Below are 19757 nucleotides of genomic sequence, written 5' to 3' on the forward strand. Positions count from 1 at the left end.
AATTCACAATATCTCCCAGGATCCTACCTGTGGTGTTAACCTGTAACTTATGACAGCTCCTTCCCTGCAGTCCAAGGGAGCTGCCATCATACTCTCCCCTGATTTTCTATTCTGATCTTGAGCTGCTAGCATATTTCTTCAGTCTTTCCCATTATATTCTACAATTAGCCAGCAGACTCCTTTCCTCAGGTCCAGAACCTGAGTTTTGCATGATCTTATTGTGACTTAACCCTAATTTTAGGCCTGAAGTTTAATAATGGCCTAAAGATAAGGGAAGGATTGCAGGAGCACAAATTGCTTGGGTAAATAAGCCTCTGCATTGTCATCCATCTTAGAAATAGGAAATGCTTGTCCTTAACTGAAAGGTATGGGCATTGACTAGACTCAAAGGTCCAGGGAATAAAATTCTTCAGCAACATCCATTCAAACACCTCCATCTTCCTTGTTGGGTCTCAGGTTTTCCTAAGCAGTGCTCTGGTGTAATAGATGTCTTGGATGGGAACTACCTTAGAACTATCCAGACTGTCAGTGTTTGGCTTGGTCCCGTTTCCTCGGCCCTTCTGTTGGGAGACATGGAAAGCTTTTCTTCCAGCCAACACAGGCCCTGTGGCTTTCCCACCTGGCTTTCCATTGCCCCCCGGCCCCCGTTCATTATGTTTCTCTACAACAAAAATGGCAGAGCAACAGCCATCCGAATTTGCTCCATATATCCATAATACCAGCCAGCCAGACACTACTTTCCTTTCTACCACATCTCCAAATTCATTGTAAAACTGAACTTGTGCCAGGGATTGTCAGTTCTCCACCTACCTTCAGTGATATCGGCCACATAATTAGTCTCTGCTACATATTTTCATTAGGCAAAAACTGAAGCAGTTTATAGAAAAACACTGGAATATTTTCCAAAATAAATTGAAAAAAAAAATGAGAAGAAATAAAATATCAAAGTTCTAAAGTGAAATACTACATCCATTTATTCCAAAAAATGAAATTTCCTGGGTAAGGCATCTGTAATACTACTTCTGGTATCATAATTCTAAAAAATGGTTAGGTAGTCAGTCACCTTTGTCAATACATTTAGGTATTAAAACAAGGATTGTTCATGATATATATTGTGAAGAGAGATAAATGGGCCAAATGCTGAAACATGCATGACTACTAACAACATGAGTATTTAATGAAAATTTAGAATATAATAACACATGACTTTCATTCTGAGGACAGACATAAAGGAAAAAATACAGTAATCCATTTTACCCATTACATTTTACAAAACGAGACAGTGAATTTCTAAGCAGTGCTCCTTTAATAAAAACAGTAATTTAATTTCAAATAAATATATTACCATTTTATTCCTTTATCTTTTATATGTATGTGATTGGCAAAAACTATGAAATTACTAAAATCAGTAGCAATCTAATCTATGATACTTCATTTGCCTGGATCAATAAATGTCTTACATTTGAAACTCATTTCTCTCATATTAAAAGCCTGACTATCAGTTCCTATAAAAATGCTGTGCCCTACTCCTTAGTCTCGTGGGACTGGTAATAGAACAAGGTCAAGTGCTAGTACTTCTGAACACCCACATGATTCCTCATGACATGTGCTCCTGGCTCTTGTCATACACAACCACCAACAGGCAAGCAGCTCCCCTAGTTCTCTTGTTCTTCATAGTGAGCATAGCCACTGGCATAGGTCCTTCCTAAATTCAAATTAGTAAATAAATCAGATGATTCAGCATCTGAATCCTTTCCACCTTCATCTTCTTCCTCTTCGTCATCCTCTGCGTCATATTCATCATCATCCTCATCATGGTAGCCTGCATCACCGTACTTGTCGGATGAAAGGTTCTTCCAATAAGCATCATAACCAGAAGCTCCATCCCCCTCTTCAACTCCAGTCTGACGGCCAAATTTCAGTGAGCGTGCTACAAAGGACAAATATGCATTTTAGTTCTGAAATCCTCTACATATTTGTTTTTTTCAATAAAGTATAAAATAATGGAACTTACTCCTTATTACAGTCGAATAAAAAAGCAATCCCTATTTTCCTAATTTCATACAATACACAAAGAGTCTACAAACACACCAAATAACAAAGATTACAGCTATCATTTCATCATATCTAAAAAAGAAAACAAAATTAGACGACCAAAATTCTCCAGATAAAGCAAGTTAAAACTTAAAGTACCCTTCATTTAGTCAATCAAGGTTATTTCTGAATCACGTAACTCACAAAAATATCATTAAAATTTTTCTTAAGAGCTATTTTATAATGCAGATACCCTAGAAAACTTTTCATTAACGCTTAGTAGCATACATTTTATATCACAATCAGCAAAATCATCATTCTCACCTATGTACAACAACATCTTTGATTAAGTAGTGTGTCCTAGTTGCTTAGAATTATGGTTCCACTCTGACATGCTTAGTAAAGTCAAACCTGTTTTTAACAAAAGGTGAGCTGCTTTACTGTCAGCATGTTAGATTAGAACTGTAAACAGTAGACTACTTTTTTATTTGTAGTAGCCTTATTTCATCAAAAATTTTCTACAAAAACCATAACAATTATTATATGGTTTATCACAAGTAAGCACTGTACCCAAATACTACACACCTAAGAATAACTTCAGAATGAATATGACTTTCAAGTAATGAAGATTTAAGAATTTATAACTTCAATTATTTAATAAGAAAGCCTTAGAAAAACAGAAAAGTTGTTCTTTTTGGTCTTAAATTCTAGTATTTCCTGTTGACAATGGGGGCAAATACCCAAGTGAATGTCAGTATTTTTTGATGTTAAATTGGAAAACAGTACCCATTCTATTTTACAAGGCTATAAAATCCCATTTGCAAGGCTCCAAGTAAGCTTAGTGGTAGAGCAACTGCCAAGCATGTGTGAGGCCCTGAGTTCCATCCCCAGGATTGCCCCCTGTAGAAAACAAACAAAAGCAAACAACAAGAAAAACTTACTTGCTCAAGAGAAGACAAGGGAGAAACAGCAATTTTTAAAAATATGAGAAATAACATAAATGTTGTCTAAGCAAGGAAGCAAAACATTTCCTAAGTATCTTGAGAGTCTTACTTGACATGCTAAGATCCTTTGTTTCCTGAGTTTCATGTCCACATTTAGGGCAAGGAGGCTGTTTTCCTTTTTCCTGCTTAAACACCTTACTCCTTGTATGTTCATCACAGAAACAAGCCTATATAGGGAAAGTAAAAAATGAGTAAATAAATATTTATATCACTCAATATTTCAAGGAAATTTTCTTTTTGCCTTTTAAATTTTTTTTTTAGTTCTTTTTAGTTATATATAACATTAGGATTCTTTGTGACATAATTATATAAAAGCATGGAATGTAATTTGCTCTAATTTAGTCCTCAGTTCTCTCTTTAAGAGAATTTAGAGATAGAATTTTGTTAAAATATAAAGATTTAAGAATTTTTTTTTGGAACTAGTCACAGTCCTGATTACACTTTCTTAAGAAAATGGGGTGGTTTTTTTGTTTTGTTTTGGCCAGGACTTGTGAATCATGACACAACACAAGGCAGAGACTAACTACAGAGAGTATTTGTAAGCATTTCAATATTCCCACTGTCCCTGATGACACAATGGTGAACAATCTATCTACCCTCACAGAGCAGTCTATCTGGGGATGGTGGAGAGTCATATACAACACTAAGCATTGAAAGGGAAGTGCACAGGAGGGGCACTAAACCATACACAGGATCCAGAAAGGCTTCCCAGGGGGCACGATGTCTTAGCTGAATGGGTGCCTAGGTGAATGGGGGTATAAGAGGGGAAGCAAACATGGAAAGTGTTCCAGACAAAGGAAACTGTACAGACAATGCCTAAAAGCTTGACAGCATGAACATTTTCAATAAACTGAAAGCCCTGGCAAAACTGCAGCATAGTTGGGAGAGAAAGAACAAATAGGATTAGGAAGAAGCAGAAAAACCTTTCTTTTTGTTGTTGTTGTTGTTATTGGTGATTGAACCCAGGGCATGTTACCACTGAGCTACATTCCAAGTCCTTTATCTTGTTTGTCGGTTTTTGTTGTTGTTTTTTTTTTAGACAGAGTCTAAGTTGCTGAGAGCCTTGCTAAATTGCTGAAACTGGCCTAGAACTTGGAATCATCCTGCCTTGGCCCCCTGAGTGGCTGGTATTACATGTGCCACCATGCCCGGCCTCTCAGAAAAACATTTCTTAGAGAAAGTGAATTGGCTGCATCTGCTTAGTGATATTTGACCAAAAGAAATGCTGGAGCCAGTATAAGGAAATAGAATGCCATGATAATCCTTACTTCACCTAAAGTTTTTTAAGCAGGTGCATTTTGACAGTAATTAAAATACACTCCCAATCTTGGGGTTACAATGTTCTTCCATAAACATATGACGTAAAAAATACTAAGCCAGGAACCCGGAGACTTGTGTACCAGGGGCAACAACAGTACAAGCCAATCAGAGGACTAGCGGAAATTCTTTTAGGTCCTCTCAATTTCAACTTCACAATCTCAAAAATAAAAGAATTAAATTAATTCTTATTTCACATAGAGATCATTTATAGCTAGAAAGAATCCAAGGACTGGTAGTGGTATATAGAAATTAAAAGAAAACCTATACTGAACGTGGTGGTACACATCTGTTATCTCAGAGATTCAAGAGGATGAGGTAGGTCAAGGCCAATTTTAGTAACTGAGTGAGGACCTGAACAACTTAGCAAGACCCTGTTTCAAAATAAGAAATAAAAAGGGCTAGGTAGTTAAGCAACCAGGGTCAATCCTCTATACCAAAAATAATAATAATAAAAATATCTAAACAGAAAAATACTTAAATATACCTTACAACGAAGACATGAATGCTGACCAAGACGATTGCATGAGACACCTGTGAGAGAGAAATTCATCTTAAAATCCTGTCAATTATTCAGTTTTCTTCTTTTGTCCTTTACTGAATTACTACTGCTTTCACCTTATCACAGTTTCCTGTCTTTTGGATTCAAATGCTATAAATATACAAAAAGCTCCCAAGCCCCAAATAAAATAATTCAATTTTTATATTATACATTCTACAAAAGACAAAGATGGGTTCAAATATGCTATACACTTTGAGATGCTTTTAATCTTTGAGTTTCTACATAATATTGACAATTTCATATATATATGCACATATATGTGTGTATATATATATATATATATATACACACACATACATCTAGATAGTGTGTGTTATACATATATCATCAGATCAATGACTTATTAACCACAATTTATGGGTTAATAGGAATTAGCCCCAAATTAAAAGAAGTGACTATGGGAAATTTTAGCCTTTATCTTATTGATGGTAACTATGATTTAATGAGGGTTAAGTGCTAGGCAGTAGAGACTGATGCTTTATGTGGATTTTCATTTCAACTAACCTTTTAAGATATTATCTGTAAAAGATGACAGTATTACCAACCCAATTGTTAACACTGGTTCTTAACTGGAAAATGGATGAGAAATATATGTACAGGTTAAATAATGGATGCCCTGGCACCCACTACAGACTTCAAAAGAGAATCTTCAGGGATAACGCCTGGGCACCTGTATTTCTCAAAACCCCTGCAGGTACTTCCTGCACATTCTGATCCCTAAAGATCACTGAAACCAACAGCAAGAAGAAAGTAGGGGTGATAACACTTGAGGACATCTAGGAATGGCAGAGGAACGTGGGCTGTGATTTTATTTAAAGGTAAACATGACATTGGGTATTCATTTACTATAAATCCTACAATGCCTGGTCAAGTCCACAAAAATGAAGAACTGACTCAATCAATATGCCACTGGCATCCCTGCTGAAAATTTCAGAACCATGTGTTTTAATATTTTACTAGGAAGAAAAAAAAGATACATTAATTGAAGGTCATAATAAGCAAAACAAAAAAACCTGATTGCCTTTCCATTAAGTTTAACATTTATACTCTTCAGACTCTCAGGTATAAAGAACATCTAACATTAAAAAATAAAAATAAAATAAAACTTACATTTAAATGTTTCTGCCTCTAAAACCTGGCAGCTGGCTTGATGCTCAAATTGATCATCTTCACACAAAAAGTTATGGCAAAAAGAACAACTAAATATCCTCCCTCCTATTGGATTAAAAAAAGAAAACCACAGATATGAATATAATAAACTACAACTTTTAAAATTTTATATACAAAACTGCAAAGAGATGGCAAGTGATTTCAGAGGTACACTCAAATTGCACAGCAATTTTTGTTCTGGTAAAAACTAAAACAAAACCAAGTACGTGAACTTGAACCATAAAAGTGAGCTTGCATTACTTCTTGGTTACTTAACATAATGCAATGCTCAAGGACACCACCTACTCCCCAAGACTTCCCTCCCTGATTGCTTACATAAACAATACTATTACTGTTGATATAAATCACTTTTCCAATTAAAATGATCATCAAAACAGTACTCGTAATTAGAATTTTTCAGTACCCTGAAAAAAATCTTGAAAATAGCATTCAGAATGTCTAAAAGTCAACCTTTACTTATAACCAAGCTCAGTGCCTGTATCTAAGCACTCACCATGGTCCCATACACCTCGTTCACATTCAACACACTCAGCATCAGTCAGAGGGCAGGCACAGGCATGTGTACTGAGACACTTCCTACCATGGCAAACCCAAGCTTCACAGAAGTCACATATTGCACCCTGCAACCAAGGAACAAGAAAATATAATCACTGTCCTTAACCAGCTGCAATCATTGTTTAACAAATGGTAACCATCAAATTGTTCATTTAGCATTTCACTAACACTCAGAGATAGTTGGAAGCTTCAGTAAAGATTTTTACTGTTCACCCCAAGCAAAAATTAAAGAGTTCTCTGAAAAATCACTTCACCAACAACTACCTGCAATATACAAAACTCAGTTTTTAAGTCAAAAGAAAAAGAAGCAATGGAGAAAACTATACAGCTACTCTAATATTATTAAATTAAGTAAAATGAATTCTAATTCAATTGAAATTTAGAGTCCACATTTTAAGCTTTCTCTATTTCAATTCCTAGAACTAAATTGAATTTTTAAATACCATCAGTTTTGATTTAAGAAAAACCCTTTTTATCTGTATAAGTCATAAAACAATCCTATAGCTTTTCTAAAATACCTGGGAAAATATTAAACTTCAGCCATTTTCTTCTTTTTAAAGATAACTTATACAAATTAAATCATTGTAACATTTCTTTGTGGAAAAAAAAATTGAAGTAAAATACATCACACTAAACTAGAGGGTAAGACTCTCCAATTATATAGCAAGATAACAGAATAAGAATGGATTTTTTGGGCTGGGGTTGTGGCTCAATGGTAGAGCACTTGCCTAGCATGTGTGAGGCACTGGGTTTGATTCTCTGTACCACATATAAATAAGGTTCATCAAGATCTTTAAAAAATATTTTTAAAAATAATGAATTTTTCAACGATACATTGACACCTACAGAATAGTAAAAGCGAGAAAGAATCTTATCTTAGAATCTTAACAGAGTAAGGTCAGATGATCTTTTCTTTATTAATGAGAAATGTGAGGCCCAAGACTAAATCCAAATCCCAGACCTGGATTACACATGACCTAAGATTTAAAGTCAGTCCTAAATCTCAATGTAATACTCTGCTATTCAAGGTTCTATAACAAACAAACAAAAAAAAAAAATAGCAAATAGTAAACAGTAAACCTGAAGAATACTTGTTGACTTGTAAAAAAAAATGGCTTATCAATAGTGTTTTGCAACCCTTAAAGATATGTCTTAAATCGTCAGGGTTGTAACAAGAAAGAGAATGCACACTGAAATTAGATAAATTAAGATTTTCAAGAGATTATTTATAAATAACAGGGAAGAGCTTGGGAGGGACAGATATCAAGAGATGATACAGTGACCACCTCTAACACCTAAATGGACAAATGAGGGGAAGGAGTGGTTACCAGATCTGGAAAGAAAGCTCACAGACCAGACTACCAAGTGACAAGAAAAAAGTATGCTTCACAGTAGAAAACTACTTATTTTTGGAGAATTACCATAAAAAAACTATAAATTACCATAAAATACTCTTCTTGGCACAAAAACAATATCACTTTCATCACAGACTAGAAATTAAACCTAAAGCATAAAAGAAAAAACCGGAATACACTAACTTATATTTAAAAGGAAAAGATGTTTTATTAAAAGAGAACAAAATATACCACACAATCCATTGTTAATTAAAACAATAAATTTCCTTAAAAAATGGTATATGCAAAGAAGATATTACATAATAAACATATACATTTTTTGAAATGTAATGTTAAAAACAAAATACTTATCCTAAAATTAGGCCCAAGAACTAATAAGAACTTGGTCAATTATTTAAACAAAGGCTTGAACACTGGCTAAGAAAGCCTTTCAGAACAGTAAATAATATTTGTGAAGCCTGAGTAAAACCCATTAGAAAGGTACCACTGAGATATAACTGACCAAAACAAGAGACAAAGCACTGATATTTAGAAAAAAATAACTCTTGGTCAGAATGACTTTGTCTTATTCTCAGAAACCACCCAATGTCAGATGAAACAAGCAGCTTACCACCATGGCAAGGCCAGTACTGTATACGCCAGCATGCTTTATGACACAGTCCGAAGACTTCATCATGCACTTTGTTTTTCCTAGTAGAGAAAAAAACTTGCACTATTAGGGCTACATAGTAATACATGCAAGAATTCACTAATTCTTTTGACTCAGATCAAGTCCTATGAAAATAAAAACTAAAATTGCAGATTACACTTGGTAATTTAATGATCATTTTAACATTTTAAAATCTTATGAATTCTCAGATAAATCAAAACATTTTAAAAAGTCACACCTTAAAATGAATTTTACATTTTATAACACACATTAAAAAGTCTAGTTTGAGGGCTGGGGATGTGGCTCAAGCGGTACCACACTCCCCTGGCATGCATGTGGCCCGGGTTCGATCCTTAGCACCACGTACAAACAAAGATGTTGTGTCTGCCGAAAACTAAAAAATTAAAAAAAAAAAAAAAAGTCTAGTTTGAAGCTTAAATCATACCCAAATGAGCACACAAACCAAGAATATAGTGTTACAACTAAAAAATCACAACACTCACAAAAGTTCTAACAGCAAATTACCAATCCAAACATTATCAGGAAATCTGCTTATCAGATACAATGCAAACATTAAAGATAATATACTGATCACCGAACAAGATTCAACAAAGTGGAAAACAAGAGAAATAGAAAATGCTCAATTTTCTATCATCATGATTTCCTAGGAAACAAAGTTAGACAACAAGAAATGGGAAGAAAGAGAAACTGGAAATGAGGCAGGCAGCAGCTACCCAACTTATAGATGTCTAACACTAAGAAGAATCAGTAAGTAGAAAATGCACCCAAGTACAGCTCTTACCCAATCCAAGCCTACAGACACTAAAAATATGGGGAGACTTTACCTTTTAACCTTCCACAAAATATTTTTTCCTTCTACTGTCTTTTATAAAGTAATGACAAAAGGGCTGAGGCTGTGGCTCAGCGGTAGCGCACTTGCCTGGCATGTGTGAGGCATGTATAAATAAATAAAGGTCTATCAACAACTAAAATAAATACATAAATAAATAAACAGAAATACCTTTATAAAGTAATGACATAAAAACCAAGCAAAAGAGTGTTCCAACCAGGTCAGTTTTCTTTTTCATTAAATGCAGAACTGAAGGGATGTCTTTTTCAGAGATGTAGCTGAAGCACTACCAACTTTCTGCAATATTATCGAACTTATGCACATATAGGAGCACATCTCAAATTGTCCCAGCATCTCATGAATAAAAGGATATTGTTCAAATAAAGTTGGAGGAGTAAATCTGAAGTTAATAAAGTTGATCAGGCTTCTTTATTGTGCATCTTCAGTACTTTTAACATAAATAATCAATTTTATTCTGAATAATTATTTCAGGGTAAAAGTTTCCACCAATAACTGGAAACAGTATGTGACTTAAAAACTCTTATTTCAAGCATTTGGGAATACATTTGAGGAAACTAAAAAATAACATGTAAATATCAAACAGGAAAAGAACTGATCAAAGTAAGAAACGGGTACATGTGGAATAAAATTATCCCCAATAGTTTTAAGAAACCATAGAGACTATCAGCAGGAATCAAAATACAAAACAGAGAAAATATGAATATTGACACGACTAAGGTTTGTATAATTAAAAATTTAAGATCATCAGTACATTATATTAAGCTAGAATCTGATCTTTTAATTTTTAAAACAACTCGCTGATAAACTATTTCTAGATTTTTTCCCCCCCTGTGGTGCTGGGGATTGAACCCAGGGCCCTGGTTCATGGGAGCTATATTCCCAGCCCTATTTCTAGATTTTTACCTTCACTATTTTCCGACAGTATATCAAAGAGGCAAAACTAACACTTGAAGTTTTTTGGTAGACCAAATAACATTTTGTAAGTAACACTTTGTAATGGTAAGGCATTTACCTTAATGTAAGCAATAACAATGAACATATAGGTTTTCAAGCTGATTAACTGCCACACACATTTTGATAAAAGGTAGGCATTTGTAGTTATATACTTACCACACTGTGCACATATTGGCAACTTCTGTACAGAATTACAAAAATAGCAAAATGCTCTATTCTTCTGCCGCCTTGTCATGTAAAATAAAAAATTTTAAATATGGTAAATATTTCAGAAAAAACATCAGAGGGACTCTTTTAATGTATGTAGATAGGGGAAAAAAAGAAAGTTTACCTCTGACACTTGTCACATTCCTATAAGACGTAAAAACATAACATTAATTTTTCTGTTGCTGAAAAGTGCAAATTTACTTACATTATAAAGAATCTCTAGTTTTCTGTGTTAAAATTTAAGTAGCACAACCCCAAATCCTCCAACTCCACCCAGGCACACAAGCGTCTATACCTAATTAGAAAACAAAGACACACAACAAAGGTATATTCTGGGCATAACACACTAGAAGAGGAAGTGGCATTATCATTAAAGAGGCTAAATACTATGGTGGTTTCTTTTTTGATTGTTTAAGAAATTAAATACTACAGAATGGACACAAGAAACGAAGAATGCAAAAATAATAAAGACCACAGAATATCTATATTTTAACATGGCTTTAAATGCTCACCAGTCTGATCCTTAACCACTTTTCAGGCTTGTTCTTTTAACACTCAAGTTACTATTATTAGCCTTTCCCCAAATATGTTTTGTACTCTCCCCTCTCCGGGGCTTTACTTATTCAACACTATTCATTAAATTAAATCTCTACTTTTTGGAAGTTTGGGTTATAATTCCACCTTTTCTGTGAAATGCACCCCACCCACACACAATTGTATCACATCTAAAGTCCTAAGAATTACACTGTACCTTTACTGAAACATTATCCAGATATAGCACTCATTGCATGTATTTATGTATGCTATTATTGTTTTGCTCTGGAAAGGACTCTGACACTCAGAAGGGAATCCCACTGTCATACCTGTGCTATTTAATTTTGCTCCTAACTCCTATCCCCCTCACCATATATGTTAGTCCTGGGATGGGTACTGGCTCAGCACCAACCTACATACAATTTCCTGTAGTACCTATTTACTATAATAAGGAAAGAGTTCTTTCCTTCTGAGCTCAACAAAATATGATATATGCAACCTATCTGTAACTGCGAAGTTAAATAAATAAACTAAGAAAGTATGAGAAAATGGAATAAGCAAAAAGAAACAAATGCAAAAAGCAACTACAAGTTGTCTTAGGTTTCATTTGTCCATGAGCCCCAGCTATATCCTTCCCCTTCATAGCTACATGAATTATTCCATCATCCATTCAATAAACTATTTTTCCAAGGCTATTTAAGTTATATTTGTTATTTATAAATAAGCAAGTCCTGTCCTGAGTAGTACGCAACACAACTGAACTATAAGCTTGTGGAAACAGGAAACATGTCATTCATCTATGTATCCCCATAGTATATAAAATAGTATGGCACAAAATATTTGCTAAATTAAGTCATTAATTAAGTCATTTCATGCATCTTTGATAAAACAAAAAAAGGGAAAAATGAATAACAGTAGGAACAGAAAAAGTAGAGAAGCATGGAAGTGAGAAGAAATGAGATAACTCAAAGAAACATGATCAAATAAAGGAAAAAGGTAATGATGACATAATCCTTTGCTTTTTTACAACTTTCACCATTCAAAGCAGCCAGAATTTATTAAGACTAATCCATGCAGCACAATTAATAAGGCAGCAGAACAGGAATACAAAGAGATGTTGGAAAGTTGTTGAGAGAAAAAATAAGTCAAATGAATTAAAAATTGCTAAGTGAAAAAGACGAAAATCCAACTACGACAAACAGAGTTATGGAACATAAGGCTAGAGCAACTGGAAAATTGTAAACAGCTCCTGTTATCTATTTTTGTTCAGTATCTATCATGAAGGATATCCGAGTTAATAGTCTAGGTTTTCTATGTAATATAAAATAAAATAAAAAATCACTGCTACTCAGTGTTTGTGAAAATAAGGAAACATGTCTCTAGAATAAGTTTCAGACTCATCAATAAAATAAATGGGGGAACACTATTAAAATTTCTTCAGGTATATTTCAGATAAAACATGACATAGTTTAGGGGAAAAAAGTGTTACCATTGAAGCATTACATGGGTGTTTAGCTAAATCTACAGTGCTTCTTGATGCTCTTAGTTGTTTTTCACGTTCTCGGCGGTTTTCAGCCTTCTTCCTTGCACCAGTCTTTTTTTTTGGCATTTTCTCCTCTTTCTACACAAGAGAACACAAAAGATATAATTGCCTAGTTACACTTACTATTTTAATAAACTCAAAAACAGTAAAACAAAGTGTTCGTATTGTTAAGTTTTAAACTAAACTCTTATTTGGGGACCATGAAATATTAAGCACCCATTCCTCCAAAAAGTGTCTTTATCTAAATAAAACATCAAATCAAATGCCACCATTAACTATACATTCAAACCAGTCTGAAAAGATATTAAACATATGTACCACAATTTCTTTGGCAGTTGTTCTAGTTATCTTCTCTTTACAAACAGTAAACATATAATTTTAACGGGGTTCAAATTTATGTTTCAACACTACACACGTTTACCATATTTATCAAAGTGAGGCCTTCAAAACTGGCCTTCCTCACTTAGGAAAACTTCCGAACTAGTTTTCATTATGGAACATCCAATCAAAACCAAGCAGTAAGCAAAACGGTACAGACTCTCCACTATGGGCAGGCTGGCCAACAGAGTTAGCGGTGGTTACTTAATTAACGTCCAAGCCACCAGGGCACTTTTCACAGACATAGATAGATTTCTAAACGGCGCAGGGCCCTGCCCAGGGGTCAGAGAGTAATCCCGCGGTGATCATGAGGACGAATGTCAGCGTGCCCGGTCAGGGAGGGCTTTCCAACTCAATGACAAAACTGAGCCTCATTTTTTTTTTTCCCTCCAACTTGTTTGGGCCACTGAGGAGCGAACGCCTCGTCACAGCCTTACTCGGGTCCACGCCCTCTCCACTAACGCACTAACTTCCGGACTCCGCCGGGTCACCCAGGGAGGCCACCTGCGCAGAGAGCCCGAGGCTTGGCGAGCAAGGCCTGGAGCCAGAGCACCCGGTGGGTGGAGGCGGCGTCCAGAGACGGCCGAGGCGCCACGAGGCTCGGGAACCGCCGACCGCCACCCGCGCGGGACACCCCACCGCGCACGCCCGGCCGGCTTCGCTCACCCTCGCGGGGAGGCCGGCGCTCTTCGGGGGCCGAGAGACAGGGAACGGCGTGAGGCTAGCTCGCGGCGGCAGCAAATCCAACTCGTGGACCAGGACTCAGGGGAAAAGGGCACGGAGACCCGGGAAGGCGGAGACAGCCGGCTTCGGACGCTAGGGAAAGACCGGATGTCCTCTTACGTCACAGCGTCCTGACGGGCCGCGTCGACGGAGAAGGGCCCGCCCACTTCTGTTCGCTCCGCCCTGGTCCCGCCCACTCATTCCCAAACTGGGGCCTGTGAGAGGCAAAGGGAGGCTAGGGAGAGGAGGGACATTAGGGAAGCAGAAGGCAGGGAGGGGAACGGAAGACGTCTTTAACTTTATTTTTTTTTTTCTTTCAGAAAAAAAGAAAGATCTAGAGGGAAGGGACACACAAAGGTAGACAAATAAGAACTCACAGAAAAAGTCTAAAAGGAATAGGGAAACGCTTTTGCTCAAATGGCAAATCCTTGCATAATTCTTTTGGAAACCTTTCTAATACAGAAATCTTCCACGCCCCACATCCCCTCTTTCATAGGTAGCTACAGAAGCTTTGCCTTCAGAGTCTTGAAGAAGTCCTAACTGACCCTCCTTGGTCTCTGATTTCCATTATGCCTTCTGGATTACATTCCTTTAGAACAAATTCTCTCCCATTCTCTGCTTCTGGTGTGTGCTCTGCCCCCTGTCCTTAACCCATTATGTCCCACCGTCCTACAGAGAACTGAAATCCTGGGACTTAATGGGTTGACTGAAACCTGGCTGTCTTCTCCCGACAAATTGAACTTTACAGCCATCAGACAATGACTGCTTTCTGCCTGGCTTGCCGCCTTAGAGTCTTCGGTGTTTTACACCCACCCTTTACTGAGGGAAGACTCTGGAACCTGCCTGTCAACTTCTGCTCTCATTCTTGGTCACATTCATGTGTTAGAGGATAGACCCATCCTCTTGGATCGTGATTTCTTCATCTGCAGTAGCCCTTACCTCCATTAGGCTACACCAGTAATCAACTACCTGCTTTCTTCCATTCTTCTCACTTTATTACTTACTCCCATTTTATTAAAAAACAGTTCACCACTTCGTTCAGTTTATCATGCTTTCTTTCTGATCCAACCAAGAGTAACATTCTCAGTTCTGGTGATTCAACAGCTTTCCTTTTCTGCACTGAATTTCTGAGTGTTGGGGGGAGGGGCGTGTCACACAATCATGATTTACTCTAAATTCATGGTCACCAGACTCAACAAGCCTCTCAAAACTGCCTTTCAATCCTTCTATATAATCAGCTCTAACATGTCCAGTTAGCCACAATGGCTGTATCAAATTGTCTTCCTTTCCTCAACCTTCCACCTCTTCTTTTGTCAGTTTTAGAAGTTATTACCACTCCTGTTTCACAGAGAAAATAGGTTGATATGAATAACAATTAGCATGTCACAACTTTTTTACTCCTGGCATTCTAAGCACTTTACAAGTGTAACATTAACTCCTAATTTTACTCATGAAGAAATTCAGGCAGAGAGACTATACAATTTGCCCCAAGATTAAACAACTAGTTTGGCTTGTGTTATCACCTAGCACAGAAGTTTTCTAACTTTCTAGTCTCAGGAACCCTTAAAAATTCGTAAAAACTTTTTAGAATCCTAAAAAGTTATTGTTTGTGTGGATTATATGGATTGCTATTTACCATTTAAGAAATCTAATTGATAAAATTTAAAAATATTTCCTAATTCATTAAAAATAGTACTAGTAAGCATATTACATGTTAATATGAATAATAGTTGCATGAAAAAAATAACTAGTTTTCCAGACAAAACAGAAGAGTGAAACTATTTTTAAGTTTTCGAACTCTACAATGTAATGCTTAAGGCAGATGGATTTCTGTTTGTCACTATAGAAAAATATTTGATGCTCCACCTTTCCCGAGGCATAGGTAGCCAGAGAAATTGCAAAGAATCCTCTTGGGAAAAACTGAGGTAACTATTACTCTGTATACCTTTTATAATATTTCAGTGCCTTCTTCTTGGAACCTGGACTTTTCTCTTTTGATAGATTCTAGATTCAAACTGGCTCAGACATAGAAACTAGACAAGGAATTATGACTCCTTCTTGGGGTATTCCATTAATTTGCTGATAATGCCCTCTTTGATTTCTTTTGATTGTACTGATTGAGCAGTATCATTATTTGCTGCCAATCTATCTTGTTCTTGGAAACACCATATCGTATTATCCATCTCCTTAATCTTCTAAGAGAACTCCCTTGTTGCTGCACAGTTTTTGCCACTCGTGACAATATTTTTGGCAGGCCATGTTGTAATTAACTCTAACTACTTGAACCGTAGACCTAATGACCATGAGGAGAACTTGGGCGGACTCTGAAAGAGGCACAGTTCATATCATTAAGTGGAGGTTTCTGCATGGTTTTCAAGCAGAGGGGTGGGGGGACTCTAGCCATTAATCAGAAATGGGAAACTATGTTCAGGCTCAGAGAGTTCAGGAGAAACTAGAACTTTAAGATTTTCAGGTGTTACTACCCAGCCAATTGCATCGAAGTCTTTTTCTCTCTTATCCAGCTCCCTGAGCTTGGCATAGCGCACCTAGCTGTATTTCACGGTTAATCTCCTTTGGAGCCCTGCCACACTTATGATTACACATTGGGCCCATTCCTCATTTTTTTTTCTTGCTTTCCTACTGCACGATAAAGGCCTCTTTATTTGCTATCAAATAGGCCTTCTCCAGTTTATTCTTAGATTTTAATAGCCAATTAACTACTCTTCAGCTTTTCACTAATTCCGAAGGATCAATTTTACTGAATAGTCAATGCCACTGTTCCTGAGGTTACTGTTTCCCTCATATTTCTCAAATGCCTGATACGTTATACTCACTACTATGTTACTTTCATTAGAACACCCTTCAGGTTTTTACTAAGTGTTAACTATGGCCCTGCGGCCTTGTTTCCAGGTCTACCAGTCTTAACACCTGCCACAGTGAGCAGGTCCTCAGTGGCAGTCAGGTCTACGATTCCAATCATAAATTCCATCTGAGTTCCTGCTTTCTCAAACAGGTCCTGGCACACACTGGGTGGCTTAGGTTGGCTTTCCCAGGAAGCATATTCTTAGAGATAGGTCTCAGGAGTGTGTTTGGGAAGGCATTTGGGAACAACATATGTGGAAAGGATGATGGAAAGATTAGACAGAGATAAGAGTTAACCTTCAAAGCACCTCCACAAAGGACTCAGTTTTGCTTTTGAGATGTCCCTTTGTAATTGTCTTAATTTAGGGAAAAGAATGAGGTCTTTGTATACCTGTGACAGTCATTGGATGAGGACTACCAAAGGAAAAGGGTGAGACCCAGGGCTAGAATATTACCAAAGAGGCTGACAGCTGAGTAGTGACTGCTTGCTCTACTCCCTGCACTCAGGATTTAAATTCTTCACCACTGAAGAGATCTAGGTACAAACTACAAAGAGTGACAGCAAAATAAATATTCAGACAAAGAGGAAGAATCCTAATTAGCATTCATAATACTCCCTAAAAGAATTCCAAAGGAAGATGGAACTGTGATTTGAAGGAGGTAATACAAAAAAGCAGAAAGTGTGTAATCAGTTAATTTGATGTAAAGAATGAATCTGAAAATTTTATACATACAAAACCATAATAATAATTTTGGTCTATGGAAACTACACATTACTTAAATAGCCCATAAATCTAATGTATATAAATTCTCCATAATCTAATTCAAATGAAATTGTAATAGAATTTTAAAAATAGAATTTGATTAATGGATCCTAAAATTCATAAGAACAGCTTTAAGGGCCATGAAAAGTTCAGACTGTTTTTAATACAAGTAGAAAAAGGATATTTTATTTTAAAGATCCAATAACTAAAACAATTTTGAACAGTGTCACATGTCAACAAATACATAAATGTAAGTAAATAAAAAATCCTAGACAGGCATCATGGCACATGTCTGTAATCTTAGCTAAGTGGAAGGCGAAAGCAGGAAGATAGCAACTTTGAGGCCAGCCTGAGCAACTTAGTGATACTCTGTCCCAAAATAAAAGACATTTTTAAAAGGACTGGAGATGTAGGTCAGGGGCAGAATTCCCTTGGGTTCAATTAATTCTCAATACTGAAAACAGAAATCGTAGGTACAAATGCATGTACATTTGGAACTTGATAAGTGCTACAGGTTGAGAAGAGATATATTATTTAATAGCAGAAGCAGATACTGCTGGCTATTCATAAGGAGGGAAAAATAGAAACCTATTTCACAGCACAGATAAAAATAAATTCCTGATGAATGAAAGACCTAAATATACAAAGCAAAATTTGAAACTAGTATAAGAAACTAAATAATGATTTATGATATAGAGGAAGGAATTTCTTAAATAAAATACAAAAAAGAAAATAAATTGTAAATTTGACATAAAAGTTAAAACTTCAGCAGTATAGACATCACAGATGCAAAAAAAAGGCAATTTATGAGAGAGAGATATTGATACCTATGTAACTGAAAAAGATTTATATACAAAATAAAAATATATTATTCCATGAAAAAAAAACATATACAATCCAAAAAAATTTAGGCAGAAGATTGAAAGATTTTATAGTAAAGGGAATTATTTTAAATTAAAATACCCAAATCAATACCATAATGGGATACTATTTTACATCCATTAGATTGTCCAAAATTTAAAGGCCTGCCAATTCCAATATTTGGAAAAGGCATAGAAACAAATTTTAAATAATTCTGTTGAGAGTATAAATTCTAGAGTGGCATTTGGCAATGTTGAGTAGGAGTTAATATATGCAAAACCAAAGATTCAGCAATTTCATTTTTAGGTCATTATCATATGACTTTTGTGCAAAATTACATACATATACTCCTTAATACAAAAAAATTAAGCAACCTATCCTTCATTAAGGAAAGCAATAAATAACTATTTAGCAATTAGAATTCATGAACTTAATCTAACCTATCCACATAGGTAGTTCAAAACATTAAGTTTAGTGAAAGAAAAATCCAACTTAAATACTACGCATTTAAAATGATAAAGAAAAATCTAATTTCCTGAACTATTTATGACACACAACATATAAAAACATGCCTAGAAATATTATCTTCATATTTTGGTTCTCCAAAAAGAGAATGACATGGGGCATTAGCTCTGCTTTTAATTGTCAGAGCAATAAAATCAAAAAGTATGTTATACCTTAATATTCAACACAAGAGCTGAAATTAAAAAGACTAAAAATATCTAGTGTTGGTGAAGATGTAGAGCAACTTGTCTGGGGGAAATCTCATTCAGTTTTATGGAGTGTAAATTGGGATTATCTCTTTGAAATTTATTATCATGTAATAAATAATACAAATATATCCTATGAATTCATGCCTAAAGTTACTAAAATATGTATAAAAGAGTGTTCATAGTGGCACTATTTGTAATAGCCCTCAAACTCAAGACAACCCTATTGAATCATGATATTCATGTAACAAAATGTGATAAACCAACAGGAATGGATAGTGACAATCTCATATAACAATATGAATAAATCTCACCAAAATAATGCTTAGTAGCTCACAACAGTTTAAAAAAAGGAAAACAATCTAACCATAATTCTCTTTCAAAAATAGTCAAAATGGAGTTAAAGTTCAGGACAGTGGCTGCCTGTGGGAGGTGGTGATGGGAATGGAACAAGCAGAGTTCCTGCAGTACTGGAAGCGCTCTCTTTATGATGGCTACTTCTAATCTATGACCATTCATCAACCTGCAGATCTGTAATTCATGTGATGTACATGTAGATCTTTTTACATGGGTTTTAAAGGAATATGAATCAAAAACAGAGGCAGAAAATCTGAGTGAAATACTTAAAAGCAGCATCCATAGCAGTCCTTCCCAAACATTTACTTGCTGTAACAAAGAGAAAGGGATATTTATAGGGGACCCAG

At 35.8% G+C, this 19757-nt stretch overlaps 1 protein-coding gene across 4 annotated transcripts; it reads right to left on the reverse strand.

Annotated features, from left to right (window-relative positions):
• Positions 1-1152: 1152 nt before the first annotated feature.
• Positions 1153-13985, reverse strand: Znf330 (zinc finger protein 330). Of its 4 annotated transcripts, XM_005327563.5 has the most exons (10): positions 13800-13985; positions 12702-12833; positions 10803-10822; positions 10628-10698; positions 8608-8687; positions 6581-6707; positions 6028-6132; positions 4843-4889; positions 3088-3205; positions 1153-1930 (listed from the first exon to the last, which is right to left on the reverse strand). In XM_005327563.5, the coding sequence occupies exons 2-10, from the start codon at positions 12819-12821 to the stop codon at positions 1656-1658; spliced, it is 963 nt and encodes a 320-aa protein (XP_005327620.2). In that variant the 5' UTR covers positions 12822-12833; positions 13800-13985; the 3' UTR covers positions 1153-1655. The 4 variants fall into 4 exon arrangements, with proteins under 4 accessions (XP_005327620.2, XP_021583575.2, XP_040149211.2 ...); XM_021727900.3 differs by lacking the exons at positions 10803-10822; positions 13800-13985 and adding an exon at positions 10884-10973 and having other exon boundaries at positions 12702-12834; XM_040293277.2 differs by lacking the exon at positions 13800-13985 and having other exon boundaries at positions 12716-12833.
• Between the last annotated feature and the right edge of the window lie 5772 nt (positions 13986-19757).

The sequence above is a fragment of the Ictidomys tridecemlineatus genome, chromosome 9, assembly GCF_052094955.1.
Source record: "Ictidomys tridecemlineatus isolate mIctTri1 chromosome 9, mIctTri1.hap1, whole genome shotgun sequence".
Lineage (NCBI taxonomy): Eukaryota > Metazoa > Chordata > Mammalia > Rodentia > Sciuridae > Ictidomys > Ictidomys tridecemlineatus.